Genomic DNA, 22,149 nt, shown 5'->3' on the forward strand with positions numbered 1-22,149 from the left:
AGTGGGGATGGGGGCAAAATTTTGAAAATATCGTTTTGCTTTGAAAAGCCTTCGTATTATACGTTGCAGAAAAGAAATCATGGACTCGGACAGATTAGTCACACATACAAAAAAAAGTAAAATTACAGCTTTTCTGTGGAAAAAAATGTCATTTAGATAGACACAGAGCAGGAGCTTGCTGAAGGACAGGAACAGGAGCTCTCTAAAGGACACAGAAAGATGTCAATGGGAAAAGAATTAAATCAAGGCATGAAATTTTGGGTTTTAGAATGAAGATTAATGGAGACAAATAGGTACCAAGAAGCTTCACCAGTTAGGAGGTTAATCTGAAGTAGTGAAAAGTCTGCATCATACAGTATCTTTAAAAACATTTTTATTACTTTCAAGTTTAATACAGTAATCTGCCAAGTACAAGTGCTTCGGCTTCCTTTAATGAATAGATACGTAACTTACATTTAAGGGGAGTGGATACTTCCAAAGTGCTTAAGTAAAAATTCATTCTCTTCAATAGTTTGAACTGTCTCCTCTTAATCTTGTCTAGAATACCTGATCTGAGGTTTTACTTTATTCCTTACATTCTAAGAGACTGCCTTTTAAAGCACCATTTTCCATTTGGCATTTCACCAAGGTCTATGTCCTTGGAATTAGTTTCTTTATTGCTTCTTGTTATCAACAGGTGTTTACCTGAATTAAACTGCATTTGGTTTGATGGCTTCTTGACTCTAAATTGGCACAATTACACCCCACTCTGTATGGTATCAGTATCATGTGTTGAAAAGTAGTTGACTATCACCTTGAGGCAAATCAGGGGTCAACTCTTGCCAAGAGTACTAGCACTTGAATTTTTTAAAATCCTGAACCATTTACACTGTTCTTGATGTAAAAGTAGCTAGGTCAAGTACGGCAGCTGAGTAGTAACTGTACTGCTTAGCACGTCTCTGTAGGTTTCCACTAAGTGAGCATTATCCACGTAAGTAATGGCTTGTCTTGTTTTACTAGAAAACATGAAAAATGGTTTGCGTTCATATTTTTCCCGGCCATTTAAAATTTTCAACTAATTATGCCTAATGGAGACTCAAACTATTTTCAGTTATGAGTCGATAACCACTTGACCTCAAAGGCAGCATGGGGAGTAGATGAAATTGTCAATTTTTAATGAAGAGTCTTTGTGGGGAGAGATCCATTTGGATAAACTGGTCAATTGTCTTTGTCAATCTGTTCAAGTTATTTGGAGCTGGGTGTGATCTTGTTCTCATATTTGAAAGTGATACTTTTAGGTCACCAGGGTAAGTTTAGTTAGTTCTCTCCTTCATGATCAGTGAGGTATTGATCTTTTTTCTCATAAGGGTCATAAATTTGCAAAACTGTTGTGAAACTGAGCAAAAGGCCTGCATGGGATAAAATCACTCACCACTGATGCCACCGGTATTTCTCGACAGTTATGGCTTTTGAAGTATTAAAAAAAAAATTCAGTAAACAAAGTCAAAATTCAATTCCTCTGCTTACAGCAAACATTTAAGGAGCACCTGTTACAGTTTGATAACATTCTTGATGCTGTGAGCTTTATAGACTTTTTTTTGACTCCTCAGAAAGACTGAAGTGAAAATTATGTGCCAGATTCTCCTGTAAATATTCCCAGTATGCAAGCCAGCAATCATGGCTCCCTCGTGGAAACGGTTATATGAAATTAGACTTCTGGATTTAAAGAGCTCGTAGAGGCTGCTAAATTAAACAAAGGGACAAACCTTCAAAAATGGCTCAAATGGCTCACCAACACACTCTTCTATTTTCCATTCCCTTTAACACTGAGGTAAGTCTAGTCCTGGATTGACTAAGGTGGGTTAGGTTTAATCTAAGTATTTAAAAAGCTATTCTTGGAAATGATTAGTAAAATTAATTTATCTAGTGCCTCAAGTATCCTAAGAGATTAAATTTATGAAGCAGACCAAAGTTAACTTAAGACTTTCTACACCCTGGCTACTGTAGCTGTAACTGCAAACCATACCTTATCTATGAAATTTATTTACCTTTGTATATATTATTTATTTACCTTTAAAACAATCAGCTCTTAAAGAAAAAAATGATGGAAACATATAAAAACCATTGTAATTGTGTTCAAACAGATCCCTACTCTGTTATGAAGAGAACTGAAGCTTCTAGGTGGCACCTAGCAAATATTTTACTAGAAAAAAAAAAATCAAAAGTTGGGCAATGAGACTCAAATAACTTAATTTAAAAAGCAGCATCTTTTTCTTAAAAAACAAAAAAAACACCCCCAAAACCTTTACCACCCTGAATTACAAACTCAAGGCAAGCAGCTTAGTACACCAACAAGGACCAGTGTGATAAATTCTCCTTCATACCACATGTTGTCATCAGTCTCAAATAGGTAAAAGGCACACAACCAATGTAATTCTTTAGTTGCATTTTAAGGCTTTTTCCCCCTAGGAGTAAACTTTCACTAATTAAAATTATGTTCTCTAAACCCTCCCTTTGAAAGGATCTGCTATATTGATCCTTTAGGTCACCTGCCTTTATATTACTACATTTCAAATAAAATGAAGATAATAGAATTAGGGTCTTAGTAATCATAATGCTTTTAACTGGTGACAATAAGGAAGAAACCTATGGTTAAATATCCCAGAAATTTATTTAATGTTTGCTTGATACATTTTATATAGAAAGGTTAGGACTATTTGCTTTGGGTGCCCCTGGTAAATCTCATGGAGGCACTGAACTACAAAGGGGTGCCAATCTGGAGACATCAGAAATGGAAATCACACGCCCCATTTTATGACTGTTCTTAAAGATTTGTCTCTAGTGAAATCAGGCCACTCCCTTAAAAAATGCTCAAGGTGTCAGAGCTACTGTGTGAAAACAGCTGACATTTAGGAGGGCATTTCACGTTTTGGTCTGTTGGAACATTTAAATACTTCGAAATAAAAAATATTCAGCTTTGAAGTTTTCAATACTGGAAAACTTTCAAGTCTAGGGTTAACAGCCAGGAAGGCTGCTTTGTGTTCCTTAAACTGGACTCTGTTGCCCACAAAGTTAATCTTCGGCTTTGGCTTCCATTTCTTCCGCATCATCATCTCCATCCACTTCGGCATTTTCTCTCTCAAGCCTCTCCAGCTGCCTTGCAAGTTCAGTCTCATCTGTATCTGTGACCACTTTGGGCTGTGAAAGCAGAGGCACAATTTCAAAGTGAAGTAGTTAAACAGGACACAAATTCAATTTCAATACTATTACTGCCTGGTATTTTAACTCTTAAAAAAACACTTTGCTAACAACTCTGCCCTATCTGTTCACTTTTGAGTGCTGAAATATCACCAATAAATTCCATGAGATAAATAATGAAAGAAATTTATGAGAGTAAGACAATACAGGAAAAGAAAACATATATATTAAAACCTAATATATTTTCTGTAATTTCTAACAAGCTAGAACAGAAAATATATGAAAATAATTGCAGTGGCTGTATCTTTCAAATACACAAAAAGATGTCCTGTAAAAATGCATCTTCTGGCTTCAAAATAAATTACTTACTATTCCTTTCCACAGAAGAAATTGTTTTGAAAATTATATATGAAAATTAGTTTTTGTTCTTGTTGAGATGAGGAAAGTATGAGACTATTCTTGTTTTTAATTCTGAAATCAAATTTTAAGCATTCTACATTAAATTCTGGCAATAACCAATCGCTTATTTTCATTGTCTATATTTTTTTCCTTTTGGGGGATCAGTGACCACAGTCCTGAATAACCATCCCATGATAGTTCTTATTTACTTATAAAAACCCTTTTAGGAACTCTCTGAGTCAATGATTATTTTATGCTTAGGGGAGTTGTAATCTTAAATGTATCTCATGTTTTAAAATGTCTCCGATTAGATATTTTAGAATGCAAATCACTTAGATCATGTAAATTTCTTAAGAACTTTAAGAACAAGGCAAAAAACCCCAGTATTGACCTCACCTCCATTTGAACATTGAAGACGCCCCTCTTTTCCTCAATCTTTTCTTTTATAACAGCCATAGCTTGGTTGAGGACAGAGAGGCCTTCTGTTCTCTCCAGGGTGGTTGTAGTCATTACATACCGAGGAGGAGCTATTAGATTAATCTAAGGAAGACAAAATTAAATTATGAATGTACCTATACAACACACAACAGTGAGGATGTTCGAGAATCGTTTTGCTTATCTGCTGCTTTAACAACAAATCACCCCAAAACTTACTCCCAATTCTGCAGCACAGCAATTTGGAGTAGTTTAGTTTGTTAAAGTAGCCGAAGCTGATACTATGATCTAATCCAGTAGTATAAACAGGCTACTGCAATACCAAATATGAAGGATTATGACTTCTGGGTCTTTGGTGGCTAAACTAACTATAGCTATCATTAGCACAATGGATAATTTGTCTCTAAAATTCCTGTTTGGTTCCAAACTAAATTGGTAAAAGAAATTCTTCTATGAGATTCTGAATAACAACCATCCAGTTAATTTTATCGCTAATGAAAGATTCAACCAAACCTCCTGAAAGCTCTGTGTGAATATGAGAGAATAAGTTGCTCTTTTCAAGATTCTATGAGCATTATGGGCACAGTGACTCTTTACTGTAAAGGAGGTTTAGCATAGCTGGCCCCTTGGCACTAAATACCAACAGGAATCTCCATCCACTGTGACAGTAGCAGTAGCTACAACAAAAAGCCTACACATAATTGTAAACATCTCCTAGAAATATCATATCAAGAACCACTTTTCATAACATTTGTTATGAAACATGATCATTAAAAAAATCTGGTTTGATTTGGTTTAGGTGATTTTGGTTTATCAGGGAGGGAAAAAACTGACTACTCACCTTGATGGGCATGGTTTCTGTAGAACAATTCAAACCTGCTCTCAGGGCTTCTTTTACAGCATCGATGCCTTCATAACCATAACAAGCCACTTCAATATCTAAAATCATAAATATTCAAAAGCTTATACCAAAAAAATGCAAATTTTTTTTAGAGGTTTAAAAGAAATCAGAGACATGACAAATACGCTAGTATTCAAATACGTATGAAAGCTTTCATCATCCTTTCAATTAGAAATCAATCCCAGCCATTAATTTTCATAATTAAAAATATCTGAATATGCACTGAAATTGTATCTTCTCATTCACATCAAGCCCCTGAATGATGAAACTATAAAAAAAACAGAGAAATTTAACAAACACCTTGAATTGTGGCTATGTCTGGGTTAAAAGTCATGATTTCAACCCCTCTGTGCTTCAGTTCCTTATTTGTAAAATGGAGATAAGGAGGAGTGTGATGAAGACTGAATGAAATAATAACCACAAATTGTTTAGAACAGTTTAAAAACTGCATACCCTCTGACCCAGCAATTCTACTTTTAAGAATCTGCCTTACTGAACACTTGTATAAATGGGTAAGTGTATGTGTATAAGGGTGTTAATTTGCAGTGTTTTTTGTAATACAGTTGACCCTTGAACAATACAGACTTGAACTGCATGGTCTGCTTACAAGTACAATTTTTCAACAGTAAACACTACAACACTAAACGAACCACGGTAGTTGAATCTTGGACTCGAAACCACAGACACGGAGGGCTAAGTTATATGTGGATTTTTGACTGTGCAGAGGGTGGGCGACCCTAACTCCCCCACGTCGCTCAAGGGTCAACTGCTGTAAAAAGACTGGCACTGGGGCTTCCCTGGTGGCACAGTGGTTGAGAATCTGCCTGCTAATGCAGGGCACACGGGTTCGAGCCCTGGTCTGGGAAGATCCCACATGCCATGGAGCAACTGGGCCCGTGAGCCACAATTGCTGAGCCTGCGCGTCTGGAGCCTGTGCTCCGCAACAAGAGAGGCCAAGATAGTGAGAGGCCCGCACACCGCGATGGGGAGTGGCCCCCGCTTGCTGCAACTAGAAGAAAGCCCTCGCACAGAAACGAAGACCCAACACAGCCATAGATAAACAAATAAATTTAAAAAAAAAAAAAAAAAAAAAAAAGACTGGCACAACCTAAACACTCATCAAGAGGAGACTGGCTTATATCAAGGTTTATCGTTCTATGGAATATTACTTAGCTATTCAAAATGAGAAAGATCTCCGTGTTCTACATGCAAGGGCAGCCATGATACACCAAGTGGAAAAAGCTAGTTGAAGAAAATTTTGCATAGTATGACCCCATCCTTATAAAAACATAAAAATTTACATCTGAATATAAACAGCATACATTCCTATACACCATATGTGTATAGGAAAAATCTCTGCTGAAAGAATATATTGCAAACTAACATAACAGTGGTTAATCCAGAGGCCTGGGAGGATATTACTGGACTGTTGGAATTTTAAAGCATGCACTAAACAAAATAATCACCGCCCCCCCACACCCCAGAAAGCGGGCTAACTTAAGGTTAGCTGAACTCGTTTACTTACGTCAATATATATGTATTTTATAATTCAGTAAAAGCAAAGATAACTTAATTTCTTTAACTTTTCTTGTTATGAAAAAAGTTTAGAAAAAGGCAGATGTTGATGTAGCAACATATTCTTTGGTGAAGCTCATTATGTAACAGCTTTTTTGGTACATGCAAAATATTTTAAACATCATTTAAAAAATCATTTACCTGCTCGAATTTTGACAGCCTGTGGGGTCAAACGCCTATTAATATTGTTAATGAGTACTTCCCGTTCATCTTCATTCAAATCTAAGCCATCCAAAATAGATGGGTCTCTGATAATTAAAAAAAAACAACACACACATACACAAAACAAAATGTCAAGGTTACTTTACTGATAATTAGGACAACAAACATAATACCACAGAATAATGTTTAAGAACACAGCCTTCAGTGTCAGAATTAGAGTTAAAATCCTAGCTTCACAATTTATTCACTATGTGTTTTGGGGCCTTTCTAGACCTCAATTTCCAATTATGTAAAATGCGAATGAAAACAGTGTATCTCACTGGATTGTAGTATTAAATGAGATAATGCAAGTAAAGCGCTTAGGCCTGTATGACAAATAGAAAACATCCAATTGATTATTATTAGAAGAAAAATTTTAGAGATCTGGCTAAAGCAAGCAATTTAAAATGTCTCCTATACAGGCATACTTCGAAGATACTGCGGGTTCAGTTCCAGAATGCCACAATAGAGCATGTATAGAAATAAAGTGAGTCACACATTTGGTTTCTCAGTGCATACACAAGTTATGTTTACACTATACTGTAGTCTATTAAGTGTCCAATAGCATTATGTCTAAAAAAATGTATATAACTTAATTTAAAAATACTTTATTGCTAAAAAATGGTAACTATCATCTGAGTCTTCAGGGAGATGTGATCTTTTTGCAATAGTAACATCAAAGATCACAGATCATGGTAACAAAATAATGAAAAATTTTGAAATATTACAAGAACTACCAAAGTGTGACACAGAGACATGGAGTGAGCAAACGCTGTTGGAAAGCTGGCGCCAACAGACCTGCTTGATGAAGCATTGGCACAAACCTTCAATTTGTAAAAAAAAACACAGTATATGCAAAGTGCAATAAAATGAGTTATGCCTATATGTCACACATCCCACTATAATTAAGCATTTCCATGTAATTAGCAGTCCCTGCTTCAAGGAGCTTAAAAAGAAAAACATGGAAAAAATTTTTGAAAAAAACAAACAGAAGTGCATCCCTGGGGGTGAGGAGAGGAAGATATTAGTGGGGTCAGGAAGGGCTTCATGGGTGAAGTGGCATTTCATCTGACCCTCGTAAGTGCCACAAACAGGGACCACGGTCTTAGTCACTGGCATGTTTGCTGAACGAATGAACAAATGGAAAAAATGAAATGACGACTAAAAGAATGGTAGGATTTTAACGAGCTAAGGTAGAACTTAAAGTTTTAAGAAAGTTATGGTATAACTGAAAGACAAACCAACAGAAAATGAGGAAATGAGATAAACAGATGTTTCACAGAAGAAATACAAATGGTCAATAAACATATGAAACGCTGTTAACTTTACCAACAACCAGCAAAATGCAAATCAAAACAAGACACTATTGTACATCAATCAGTTTGGCAAAAAAAAAAAAAAAAAATCTGAGATATATACCAAATGTTGATGAAGAGGGAATATAAATTGTAGAACCAATTTGGAGAGTACTTTGGCAAAACTAAGTAAATTTAAAGGGGCATATAATCAATCCTATGACCCAACAATTCTATTCCTAGGTATCTATCTTAGAAATTCCCAAACGTTGTACAGAGACATGTACATGGACATTCATCATAGTAGTTTTGAAAAGTAGGGGGATAAAAGGGCGGAGGGGATTATGTAAAAATCTCTTTATAGAGGAACAAATAAAGCATATTCTCACAACAAAATACTATATAGAAATTAATATGAAGTAGGCATACATCTATCAATTTGGAGAAATTCTGGTCAATAATAGCATTACGAGTAAAAATGTAAAGTAGAGAAAAGTTTGTTACAATGGTAAAATAAATTTATTTTTTTGTTTAAACAAATTAAATATTTAAACATAAAAAAGATTCTATACATACTTTTCATAACCTACCCACACATGTATATGTATATAAATGACAATGATACATACTCATTTCAGAATAGTGGTTACTACTGATAAGTGACTGGAATGGCTTGGGAGGAGTAAAATATTGTTTCCAACAATCTCAGAAATTCTATTTAATTATTTAATTAAGAGGAAAAAAAATGAAGCACATGTGGCACAGAATTATCAGGAGTTAAATCTGGACAGTTGCAACATGTCTGATGAAGCAAGAAAAGAATGTGAACAGTGATGAGTGAATGTTAATTCGTTAAGGTGAATGTTAATTTGTTAAGAATGTAACCTGTTATTTGTTAAGAATGCAGAGTGGTAACGGAGAAGGGGTGGAGGCAGAAGCTAGAGAGGTAAGTGGGGCTGATAATGACAGCAAACCAAGGTAAGACATGTACTGAGGAGTCCAGGATTGAAGTCAGGGAGGACAGAAATATAAAGCAGTGCTTGATGGTTAATAGCATAAGCTCTGTAGCATAACTACAATGCCTGTGTTTGAGGCTCTACCATTTGGTAGCTGTGTGAACTTGGACAATTTAATCTCTGTCTCAATTTCCTCATCTATAAGATAGGAATAATAATAACACTTATACCACAGGTTGTTGTGAGAATTATATAAATGTTAACTTATTATTATTCTCACCTTTCCCACAAGGTGATATTAAAAAAAAAAAAAGTCACATGAGAGGAGAGGGTAAACTAGAAGGTATTTGGAGCCTCTGATGAGTAGGCCTGATGGAGGTTCTAACAGTTCTAAGCCCCACTTGGCCATTCTGAGGGCTGAGGAGACCAATAACCCTTGGCAGCACAAGGGCTGGGAAAGTAACAATGCAGTGGTGAGGCTGCTTGTGAGGTATTAACATCTAGGAAGGACTGGGAGGTACAGAAGTAGAGCAGTAAGTACAGAGAACTTAAGAAATCTGGTTGTTAAAAAGAGAGGACACAGTGCTTGCGACAGGAGAAAGTAGAGGGGACGTTGAAAAGTTTGTTTTTAGTATAAATGGGAGAAATCTGAGCATATTTTTATGCTGATGGAGCAAAACCAATAAAGAAAAAGGCTGAAGACCCAAGAGAGGGAATAGGAGATGGAAAGACATCCCTTAGGAATAGCTGGGCACAGGTGGTAAGATTACTTTGAGAGCAGGAAGGATCCGAATTCCAGTATGACAGGAGCACAGGAGGCAGTGACAGGTGGGATGGAGATAAGTTGGCTGAGAAAGTGGAAGGAAGTAGAGGTGATCCTGTTCAATGGCTTCTGTTTTCTTTTTTAGGTAGTGAGTGCACCAGGTGAGAGTGAGAGGAGAGGGACAGAGTGGGTATCTGAGGAAGAGTGTGGAGAAGTTCTAAAATAGCCAATCTAAGAATGAGAGGAAGAAGTGACCAGGAGCAAACAGAATGTGGGGCAGCAGTTAAGGCCCAGCTGAGGTTGGAGACCATGAATATGCAGTGGCACCAACCTGCAAGACTGTGGTTTTTCCTAGCAGCACCCAGCAGTCTACAAGTGCAGAGAAGGCAGGAACATCGCTCCAAGGCTGGATGTAACAGAAGGAAAAACAGGGCAAAACTCATGACACTGGCAAGAAAGTTGTTGAAATGATGGACCATGGTGTGTCTATGCTGAATAAGGAAGAGAAGGCAGGAAAGGGTGAAAAAGGGAGAAAAAAAAAAAGGTTTGGAATCAGAGTCTGATAATAATAAGAATTAAAACGACACAGAGTAGGACTAACTGTGGGAGCTGGAAGGACAGGAGGCTGTGGTGAAAGAACAGAATGTGTGAATTAAAGGTTTCGGAGACAGAGCAAATCCTGGTGACAGTAAGACCCAGGGTGAGGCCATATGGAAGACTAGCTAATGTGGCATGGGCTGAAGGTCTAAGGAACTGAGGTAAAGAAAACAAGTTTTAAACAAAACATCTATGTTGGCCCTGAAGTCACCTAGGACAATAACAAAATTAAAACTAGGAGAGGAAAGTATGTAAGACAGTAGTGTGAGATGAAACCATATGGTTTACAAAACTACATAACTATGGTACATCAAATCATATAGGCTCGGCTTTATAGGATTGGTCCATATCATGGGCCTATTATACTAAAATATTTTTATCTAAATTTGGCAAGGACTTAATACATGAATGTTGTGCTATTAAATGTCAGGCTCTCAACTTGTGTGCTAGACCCAGCAGCTGTAGTATCAATGGAGAAGCAGAGCTAAGAAAGTGTTCTTACGAGACTGCGTGCTTAAATGCATCATAGGCACCGTATCCGGGTCTCTTGTACTTGTCATCAAAGACCCAAGCGGTCCTCTGGAACAGGCTTTCCAGCTGCTCGTCCTTGGTATATTCTAAGACCTCAGCAACATGACGAAGAATGCTGTAAACCTAGAAACAAAATGAAGAGCTCAACAATTCAAAGGTAAGAGATCTATATTAAAAAAAAAAAAAGATATGTTTACAATTTAGTAGATAGCATATAAAAACAAACGTTTGGTTAATCTGACTACACTAATTCCTTAATAACAAAAGATCACCACACAACAAATTCTTTCTCCATAGAGAAATATTCGCTTTTCCATAATAATGAACTCAAGTGGGTATAACAAGTACAACTAGTATAGCATTTACAACCTAAGACCCAGATCAAGTCAATTCTGGGACAAACAAACCTCTCTGAATATATTTCCTCATCTGGAAAAGGGAGATCCTAGTATCTTTCCTTTTTACTGTAGCGAGTTCTTACACAGATCAAAATGTAAGATATTATTATTACTACTACATGAGAGCATGGAACCTGGATGGAGATTTTATTATTTCTTTTGCTCTGTTATCATTTAACAGTTATCCTTCAATCCTACCCACCTCCTACCCACTGCTGCCAAACTCTTTTCCTAATCTCCTAAACATAAAAGGGCTTAAAGAAGAGAAAGAGTATAAAGAGGGCTTCATGTTAATTACACACAAAATCTGAGTGAGGAAAAGTACTAACATTGGCTATTTCATTTTATCGTCTTATTATCCTAATAAGATCTATTATGCTCATTTTACAATATCCTAGGGGAACAAAACAAAATGGAAGTTTCCTAGAGCAGTGCTTCTCAAATCTGGACTTGGTGGGACTTGAAAGATTTGGGTAATGGTCTGATGGCTTTTAGATTTATACTTTCTTTTACTGGGGTTAAGCAAGATTTTAAAAATCTTTTCTTCATGTAAACACTTTTCTTGGCATTTTATCTTGAGGACAGAAACACACATGGCAGAGGAACAAAAGACACAAGAGAAGGGTAGAGAAAACAGAACCAATGGAAACTGCCAATAAGCACTGAGGATCTAGGGAATAAAAGAAAATCTAAATAGGACCAGAGAACAGAAAAATACAGAAAGATGAGAATGAAGAAATGACTGTCCTTGCTTTATTAGTGCTTACTGAGGAAATTACAGCAAAATTAATAAGAAAAGGAAAAAAACCAAGGCAGGTGAGGGGTGGGGTGGAGAACCACACTAAGCAACAGGCCCTGCCTTGCTTTCCTGGATTCAAAGACATTTTACAAACCTTTGCTCATTCTTAACAAACAATAGCTGGTTGTCTCTGTGATCCTTATCCCAGAACAGAGCTGAAAGTCAAAAACTACATGCTGCGACAAGCCCAATCAGCTGAAATCACCCATAGTTAATTTAACCTAAAATAGCTTAAAAACACTAATGGTCCAGTACTGATTTGAGAATATTACACATCAAGCAATGCTTTAAGGTAGTAACATCATGAGACAAGAACACTGAAGCCATACTCTTTTGAAATAAAGTCTTCAAATGGTTTTTCTATGTAACACAGAATGAGAAATGGAAATACTGTTACAGAAAATGTAGGTTTTGTTTCTGCCAGGAACACACCATGCACATTATTTATTAAACACATCAAATAGTGGACTAATTTGATTAAAAAAATCAACTTACAGTTTTGGATTTGGTAAATTTATCTTCACATTTGATTGCTTCCTCTGGAGAAACTCTTCTTTTTGACAAATCAATATATCCTATATGAGAAAAATTTGAAAAAATTATCTCTGTCCAGGTGCCAAAGAATCACTGTGACAATTTTCACCACCAGACTGTTGGGTTGCCATACCTACACTTATTCCACACTAAAATCGTATCAATAAAACACTGCATAAAAAGTACAAGATAAGAGATTTTTGTTTTCAGAAATGAATTTTTATCATCATGTAACTGTATATTCTATTACCTTAGTGGAGGGAATAATTTTCAATTATCCAAATGAGAGCTAAAGCCAAAAGACACTGTATTTGTCTATTTGGCATCCATTCATCACAGGGTCAACTGCATTAACTATATTTTCTGTATTCTTGATGCTCTGACATTTGTGGCCTGGCTGACTGGGGAAGAGACTTCCCTGCCTGGCACTAGCCAATTCTTAGAGTTGGCAAAGGCCTCAATGGGAGCAGCCTTTTACATGCAAATTAACCAATCTAGAGCCCATACCCCCAATCATCTCATCAAAGTTACACACAGCAGGTCAATATTATCCCATGCCCTAAACCAGCATAGAGCCAGGTACCACACAACTAGTGACAGCCCCAATGTACCAAGCCCTGCCCAAACTATTCAAATGAGCCAACCCTAAACTGTTTACGCCGACCTGCCTTGCCTCTGTCATGGAAACCTCAATAAAAGCTCTGGCCTAGGCTTTCCCCTTGCTCCTTCTACCTCCTGATCAAAACCGGTGCTTCCTCATGTGGCTTTGCATGGCATGCTGGGTCCCCATCTCTTGGGAAACTTTAATAATAAAAATGTTCTTTCAATGGCATTGGCCTCTCCATGTCACCAGTCACCTCCATAAATAAAAGTCCCATGGGTACACAATGAGACAAGTAGTTAAATGTATTTTAAAGAATTAAGAGGGAGCTCCCCAATGCTCACTGCAGCACTATTTACAACAGCCAGGACATGGAAGCAACCTAAATGTCCATCAACAGAGGAACAGATAAAGAAGATGTGGTACATACATACAATGGAATATTACTCAGCCATAAAAAAGAACAAAATAACGCCATTTGCAGCAACGTGGATGGATGGAGAGATTGTCATACTGAGTGATGTAAGTCAGACAGAGAAAGACAAATATCATGACATCGCTTATATGTGGAATCTAAAAAAAGGGTACAAATTAACTTATCTACAAAACAGAAACAGAGTTACAGATGTAGAAACAAACTTATGTTTACCAGGGGATGGTGGGGGGAGGGATAAATTGGAAGATTGGGATTGACATACACACACTACTATATATATAAAATGGATCACTAACAAGGACCTACTGTATAGCACAGGGAACTCTACTCAATACTCTGTAATGGCCTACATGGGAAAAGAATCTAAAAAAAGAGTGGATACATGTATATAACTGATTCACTTTGCTGTACACTGGAAACTAACACGACATTGTAAATCAACTACACCCCCATTAAAAAAAAAAAAGAAGAATAAAGAGGGAGAAAATGGTTTTTTACGTTTACCCACATATTTTCCATTTCAGGCATCACAGCTCTTCAGCCTGATCAACTTCCTTTACCATCTCTTATAATGTAGGTCTTATCTGGTAATAAATCCCTCTAGTTTCTATTTACCTGAAAATGTTTTCATTTGATTTTTGTTGTTGAATATTTTCTTCAAATACAGAATTCTGGTTTGACAGTGTTCTTTCAGTGTTTTACAGATATCATTCAATGCTCTGACCTTCATTATTTCCAATAAGAACGCCACAGTAATTTGTATTACTGTTCCCCTATAAATAACATCATTTTCCTCTGGCTACGATGAAGATTTTCTCTGTTTTTCAATAGTTTGATATGCCTAAATGTGGTCTTAGTATTTATCCTGCTTCAGGTTTGCTGAGCTTCTCTAATATATAAACATTTTTTTCCCCCAGCAAATATGGGAAACTTTTGGCCATGGTTTCTTCAAATATATTTTCTGTTGTTTCTTTTTCTCCCCTTCTTTCGGAATAGAGCTTTTGATAGTTGACAGGTTTTTTTTTTTTTTTTTTTCTCAGTTCTTCAGATTGGTTCTTTTTAAATGAACTACCTTCAAATTTCAAGGAGCCTTCTGTCATCTTTTATCTGCTGTTAGCCCATCCAGTGAATTTTTTAGATATTATATTTTTCATTTCTAGAATTTATATTTAGTTCTTTATTAGAGTTTCTAATTTCTCTACTGATATTTCATTTTGTTCATTCACTACAAGCATATTTTCCTAATATCTCTGAGCAGTTATAACATTTACTTTAAAATGCTTATCTGCTAATTCCAACATTAGGGTGATCTCTAGGTCAGTCTCCATTGATTACCTTTTTTGTATGGGTCATATTTTCCTGTTTCTTCAACTATTTAGCAATTTGAGTTGTATCCTTGACATTAGGAAAGATATGTGGCACACTGTGAATTCCTTTAGATTCCTCTTAAGGACACTGAATTTTTTCTTTTTTCTTTTTCTGGCTGCTCCGCATGGCTTGCGTTTCCCGACCAGGGATTGAACCCACGCCCTCAGCAGTGAAAGCGAGGCGTCCCAACCACTGGGCGGCCAGGGAATTCCCAAGAATACTGAATTTTTGTTTTAGCAGTTAGCTTGTCTGAATTCAAAACTATAAGCTCTGTCTCCCCAGATGGAAAGCAAACAAAATTTGTTTAGATTTTTACCCTATTGGGCTGCAGTCTACCCTGTGTATTACTAGTTTCACAGGTTAGCCAGAGATTTCAGCAGAATTTATATATAAACTTGGGGGCTCTCCCTCTGTGTCTCTCCTTTCTCTAATCCCTATCACCACTTTCCAACTGCTGTGGTTGTCCAGAACTCTCATCTCTGGCTCTCAAGCCATTAAGACTGTAGGTTTTCCCCTAGAATTTTAGATGCCCTGCTTGGAAGTTGTCTGTAACATGCACTCAGTCAAAAAGCTGTAAAATTTATCCAGTGCAGTTCCTTTCTTCCAAGTGTCAACCTGCCTTCAGTTTCAGCCTGCTTTTGGTTGCTCCCACCGTCCTTGAGTAATTTTTACCACCCGTTCAGATACTTGTTTAGGGTTTATAGCAGTTATGATGAATGGTTTATCCAATAGGACTTAATCTTCTAGTAACAGAAATGGATCCCCTCTATAGATCTTCTGCACTTTGCTTTTTTTCTTATCTTACCCTGGAGATCTTTTCATATCAGAATATTCAGATCCCATTCTGTATAAAATTGCCTTGCTTGTGTTGTGTTGTGTCATGATTTATATAACCACAATTTAGATTGTTGTTTCTTTTTAATTAACATTGTAAAAACAATGCTATTATGAAAATAAATTTTTACATGTAACTACTGTACTTATACAAGTTTACCCTTTCACTTTTTCTGATGGCAGTTGAAAATGTATTTGATTCCTTTTTGTGTATATATTTCATATAATAGGAAAGCAATATAAGATAAGACACCATTCGAGGTCCTACTGGAGCAACAATGAAACACAAGTTTAAGGAATAATCTCAGTCTTCAAGCAGTTTAATAAATGGAAGCTGGGGAGGGTGCCACAAGTAAGTCATATCAAAGCATCAAAGCATTTAGAATAATCAATGTGCTAAGTGGTAGCACCACCTAAGGGGTAATATAAGCTGCCTCAAAAGTTTTGTCTAAGATTATAATCAGAAAAGAAGTCAGTTATCTATAAAATTATTCATTTGCAGAAGTATCAATTAACTAGGTGGCTGAGGAGATTCAGAAAGCCAAGCTCAGTCAGGGTGACTGACTGGTCTTTTAAGCATGACGGTAACCACTTGCCTGAAACTAAAACCTAACAAACTATAGTAAGATGACTGAAACCAATTATCTTAACTATATTAAGCCAGTTGAAGACAAAACCTACTCAATGGTATTATACAATATATTTAGAAAAAAATGTGTTCACAAAGGTGAAGATTTACATGGGGTCCAAAAAAGGGGCACCCAAAGAGTAAATAAATGAATACCTATTCATCTCTGTCAGAAAGATCCCATAGGATCTGGAGGTCACAAACATTCTGATTACCAGAGACATACAATATTGGGTTTTGGGTGTGTGTCTGCAGTATATTGCTTTTTTAAAGACATAAAAATATTCCTAAAATCCATTTACCTTTGCCCAATTTCCATCACTTATTCAATAACCTGATTACTAATCTAACTCTAAATCAATAAAAAGGCATCTGACAAATATGAATGAACTAGTACTCTGGTTTGCTTATTTGTCTCTCTGAGTTTGGTGAGTTTGGGAATGAGTCAATTATCAAGATCCCGATAACCTCTGGGAATAAAATTCAAGTTACTTGGCTCACAAAAACTAGTCCTGGAATGTACTAATTAAACCACTACTGGGCTTCCCTGGTGGCATGGTGGTTAGGAATCCACCTGCCAATGCAGGGGACACAGGTTCGAGCCGTGGTCCGGGAAGATCCCACATGCCGCGGAGCAACTAAGCCCATGCGCCAGAACTGAGCCTGCACTCTAGAGCCCACAAGCCACAACTACTGAAGCCCGCATGCCTAGAGCCCATGCCTTGCAACAAGAAAAGCCACCGCAATGAGAAGTCCATGCACCGCAACGAAGAGTAGCCCCTGCTCGCCGCAACTAGAGAAAGCCCGCGCACAGCAACAAAGACCCAATTCAGCCAAAATAAATAAATAAATGAAATTAATTAATTAAAAAACAACCACCACCAAAAAAAAGAAAAACACTACTAACTTAAAAGGTCTTGTTTAGATAGTTAACTGGCATCCTTCTCTAACAACTTTGTATGTAAAAGAGTTTAAGGACAAAAGGAGGTTTTTTTTTTCTTTTTTTTTTTTTACCACAGTAGGCAATTTACAAAAAATATATTTTAAAATAAATCATTTTAAATCAAAAATTTCCAGATAAATTTAATATATGAATATTTATATATTAAATATAAATTTATATTTAATAAGTAAATATTTAAAATATAAATTATTTAAAATCTTTTTCTCATTTACCTTTTTCTTTGTCCACTCTGATAACAACCACACATTCATTCCTGCCAATTCGGATGAGTTTGTTTATAGAACGGATACGCCTTCTGGACAACTCACTCAGAAGAATCATGCCTTCGATGTTGTTGTATTCCAGCAAGCTGACATAAGCTCCCATTTCAGCAATGGACCTTACATTCACCATCACTACGTCTTCCACCTCAGGAAATTTGTGCTGATAAAATCTACAACTTAGACCCGGCATTCTGCAATCTGAACAAAAGAATCAAGTTAAGTGTTCAGTTAAGGTCAAAATTTTAAAATGTCAATTTTCTACATCTTGCCACGGGAAGAAGTTATTGGTTTTCTCCCCTCTTTAAACTTCTTAAATGGTACCAGAAAACAGAGGAATGTTCAGGAACCAAGCTTTAATTTTTATTTTGCTCCACATTTTTGTAAGGCTTGTGTGATTCTCTACCATCAGTTTCAGAGGAATCATAAAAAATAATGACCATTTACAAAGTCCTGACACTGAAGGATTAAAGGTACACCTTAAGAATAAAATATTATTTTAATATTTTAAGAAATAACAAATGATAGGAAGCATCACTACTATTATAAACCTGTCAGAAAAACTAAAGCTACTCTTCCTCTAAGTCAGCTAAGACTGGATATGCTACCGCCTACTATATAAAGGGAAGACTCTTCCAACAAATTAAATCCTAACCCTAACCATATATCAAATGATATACTCTATTATTTATTATAGCCAAAATTATAGTATCACATGTCAAGACAAAAACAAAAAATTTATTAATCACAAAAGACACTAAATTTAACTAAAATGTATCCTTCTCTCTGAATTTTTTTCCTCTTAAAACAAACTTGAATTTAATTCACAACTACCATAATTTTTAGCTTCCACTTTTCCCATTACTCCCAAATATTCTTCTCTTTTGTTGAATAGTTATACCCAAGCTCGAGAACAGCTTTATAGATTCCTACTACTATAAAGTTCAAGTTTCTCTTAACCTCCACACATTAAATATATTTAAAACTATTCCCTTTGATCCACCAAACCTACTTTCAACACCACTCCTTTTATGACCCACAGGCCTAAAATCATACCATATGTAGAAATACGTTTTTAAAAGGAAGCTCTCAAATTAATCATAGTTGATAATTTTCATGTTTTTCTGCTAACCTTAATTAATTTACCATTGTCAAAGCTCAGAAGACAGGCAATAATAAGACCTAAGGTCCTATGAAAAATTTGTGAAACTTCACCTACTAACTTATTTTTTTTCTTATAAATTAGGAAATAAGACTGTCATTACTTATCTTAAAGATGGAACACCTACATCCAGCTCATAGAACACCAGAGTTCTGCTTCAGAGCAGTTTGAGAACTGCCACCTGCACCCACATGTTTCTTCCTAGTGGCTTACCCACTGATTTATACATTTTTCCACTACCTACAGCGTCCTATATTATCTGGCCACTGACTATCTCCCTGAGGTACCACTTTCCCCCTAGTCTTCCCCATTTTATAGATGAAAAACACGAAGCATGGGTTAAGCATCTTGTTTTGTCATATACTTCTAACAAGTGACAGTCAAAATTTGAACCTATGAAGTTTGAATCCATAGTTTGTGTCTTATTCATCAGGCTATATTTTCTCTCAATATCACTGATAAATACATGACAATCAGTAAAACATCTTAAACAAAAAGCATTATCAATGTACCTATTCAGTGCTGGAACATAAACTATAAATTAGTGCAAACTTTTAGTATTAACCTATCCTGTATAACAAAAAATAAAGCTGCATATTAATAATAGTGGCAGAGATATATTTCTCTTTGAAGCTTGACAAAACAGGGATTTAGCAAATAAAGGGAAGCAGACATTCAATTACCCACCAAGAAACAGCTGAGCTGGTTGTTTCATTTTTAAACAGGGCTTTTTTTTTTTTTCTTGGACAACTGTTGTCAAATATCTGCATGTAAAGTACTAAAATTTGAGAGCTGAAAAAGTTTCAAACTGGATATAAAAATAAACGTTATGGAAATGTGTGAAACAGTTTTAAGAGATTTAACAGGTGCTAACCACTTTTACTCACCAAGTTTCTTCAAATAGTAAAGCCAATAATTTTGGAGAAGACTTAATTTGATTGTAAAAGAACATAGGCAATCGTGTAAAAGAATCCTGAAGGGAGATACGGATGCTAATGCTTCAGGAGGTACAAGTCTCTTTGCAATAGACCATGTAAACAAAGGAATACTGCTAATGGTATGTCATTCACAGTAAAAGAAAGTAGTGGAGTACAAAAAAAATCTGCTTTGCAAAGAACCTACAAAATGGTTGACAGATTTTGAACCTATCTCCTTATTTATGGAGATATTATGCTAATAACACTAACTTTGAAAAAAATCAGTCAGGAAAATAGGAGTCACACACCAAGTATCTATCAGCCCTTTTACATAATTTTCAAAGCACTTCGACTTATTTTATTTCGCCCTCAATAGGGTCCTCAAGTCAGGCAAGTAGCAGAGCCTGACTTTGGGAATAGCTCTAGACATGGGTTCCATACTTCGCTCTCCTACTTACTAGCTGTGGCTGCTTGGGAAATGCATTCCCATTAACTGTAGTTTCTAGTGTGTACCATGTACTTCACCGGTTTGTGGAGAGTATCAAATGAAATAATATACATGTGATAAAATTTGGAAAGTGTAATGTGCTATACAAATATAAGCTATTAAAAGGCAAAGGAGGTATCATTTCCATTTTGTAACTTAATTCATTAAACAATTATTTTATTATTAAAATAAAGTATTAAATGACTTCCTCAAAGACAAATGCTTACTAAGTACAACAGGAGCTAAATCCAGGTCATCTGACATTGACTCCAGAGTTTAACCCACAAAGCCTCAATATGTCGGGAGTACTACAATACAGTATGTGTTCTCCAGTAAAGAACACCCATCTTTCAAAATACATGACCTGAACTCCAAGATAATTTCAAATATCCTGCAATGTCAGTAATTTTGCCTGGTCAAACGGTAGGCAGGACTTCTTAAACCACTGCATGGTCAAGTCGCCATAATGGATACAGAAGTCCACATTCTTTTCCAAAGTAAAGTACGATGTGATAGAGGCAACTCCCGTGATCATTCTAATTCGGCTCTAACAGTTATGTTCTGAATGCTCGTTTTTACTACAGAAGTGCTACACAAATAAAGCTTTTAAACTAGTTCACTGTCATTGAAATAGGAAGCACCCATCTCTAAAAACATTACTGTGCATCTTTTTGAGATGTTTTGAGAATCGCTAACTGTCATTTGGCATCCAATGAACTGAGAAGAGGCAGTAAAGCTCTATGTAAGTAATTCCGAACTGTTGAAAGACACAGAGTTACAAGGTTTTTTCCCCTTGGATAACAGCTTAAATCGGTAGAAAAGACAAGACTTCTTTGCTACACCCTTTCCCCAAGAAACAATGTTTCTTGTTAATGAACGTTAAAGTAGCCTAAGTTTGGGGCGCTGACAAAAGGGACCTAAAATTCCCGTATCTTACGTGTTTTAGTTCTGCCTAACCGTAAGATCACAGCGCGTAATTCTACAAGTCTATTCTTATCGGTGCTGAAACATGGCAAACCGATACGAAGAGTAATAAACTCTTCAGTAGGATCTTTTAGTTCCATCTTAAGGAGCGACTCATTCTCCAGAAACGCACCACTCCAGCAACACAGGGCGACAGGAGCTTCGATTTTTTTAATATCACTTATCAGATGAACAAACTTGGATCTTTTTTTTAACCCAACTCTTGTCAATATCGTGGCCCAATCAACGGGTTCCTTGAAGTGCCGGGTCTGGTTACAATTGAGAGTATTTGCTGGGGCGGACGGAAAAAAAAAAAAAAAGGATGGAACTCTCTGGCCCGGAGAGGGCAAAGTGTTCCGCGTCCCGGGGCGGGGGCGTCACGGCATTCTCCCAAGGCCGCCCCACCTCACGGCGTCCCCACTTGAAGCACACTGAAAGGGCTGTTCAGTCACTCGGCCCACCTCCCTTCACGAGAGGCCTCCGTTCGCACCATGACACCTCTGCTACACGGGGAGACCGACACGGAGCCGGCGGGCGGTGGCAGCTGTGTGCAGACACTTCCCGCGCAGGGACGGGAGAAGAAGGGGGTGTTAGCCCGGGGCCTACCCTCTATCGACCACCCATGTCACTGGACACAACCAAAGTGAATTCCTGGAGAAACCGATCGGGGTGACTAGTCACCTGAGGTATGTGTGTGAATCCCGCACTGGTGTCCGGCGCCACGCTCTTCAATCGGAGAGACCAGACTTGATCCACCCGCAGCAACCGCCGACTCTCCTCAGCGTGCGCTTCGCTCGACCCCACCGCGCATGCGGAACCACCTCGCAGCACGCAAGCGCCAACAGGATGGAGGCCCCCCTCTTCGTCACTGACCATAGAGTCCAGGTCCTCCGAGAACACAGAAGAATGTGGACCTTAGGAGGACCTGAAAAGTACGTTTTCTCGCTGTCTTTAGCTTTCGCTAAGTA

General features: G+C 37.0%; 1 protein-coding gene across 1 annotated transcript; it reads right to left on the reverse strand.

Moving 5' to 3' along the window:
- Positions 1–2,631: 2,631 nt before the first annotated feature.
- On the reverse strand, positions 2,632–22,003 carry EIF2S1 (eukaryotic translation initiation factor 2 subunit alpha). Its single transcript, XM_082386683.1, has 8 exons — positions 21,863–22,003; positions 17,605–17,853; positions 12,523–12,602; positions 10,802–10,953; positions 6,629–6,735; positions 4,853–4,950; positions 3,973–4,116; positions 2,632–3,177 (listed from the first exon to the last, which is right to left on the reverse strand). Exons 2-8 carry the CDS (start codon positions 17,843–17,845, stop codon positions 3,052–3,054), a joined length of 948 nt encoding a protein of 315 aa, XP_082242809.1. The 5' UTR covers positions 17,846–17,853; positions 21,863–22,003; the 3' UTR covers positions 2,632–3,051.
- Positions 22,004–22,149: the final 146 nt, after the last annotated feature.

The sequence above is a fragment of the Balaenoptera borealis genome (assembly GCF_965194805.1).
Source record: "Balaenoptera borealis genome assembly, chromosome: 3".
Classification (NCBI taxonomy): Eukaryota; Metazoa; Chordata; class Mammalia; order Artiodactyla; family Balaenopteridae; genus Balaenoptera; species Balaenoptera borealis.

What these genes read in the sequence shown, in the direction of transcription:
- EIF2S1 (XM_082386683.1), bottom strand. Translation starts at nt 17,845, where the DNA reads ATGCCGGGTCTAAGTTGTAGATTTTATCAGCACAAATTTCCTGAGGTG. An exon ending in GCATTTAAGCACGCAGTCTC is followed by an intron (nt 6,736 to 10,801) that starts GTAAGAACACTT and finishes TTTAATTATCAG; the next exon opens with AGACCCATCTATTTTGGATG. An exon ending in GGCTGTCAAAATTCGAGCAG is followed by an intron (nt 4,951 to 6,628) that starts GTAAATGATTTT and finishes TTATGATTTTAG; the next exon opens with ATATTGAAGTGGCTTGTTAT.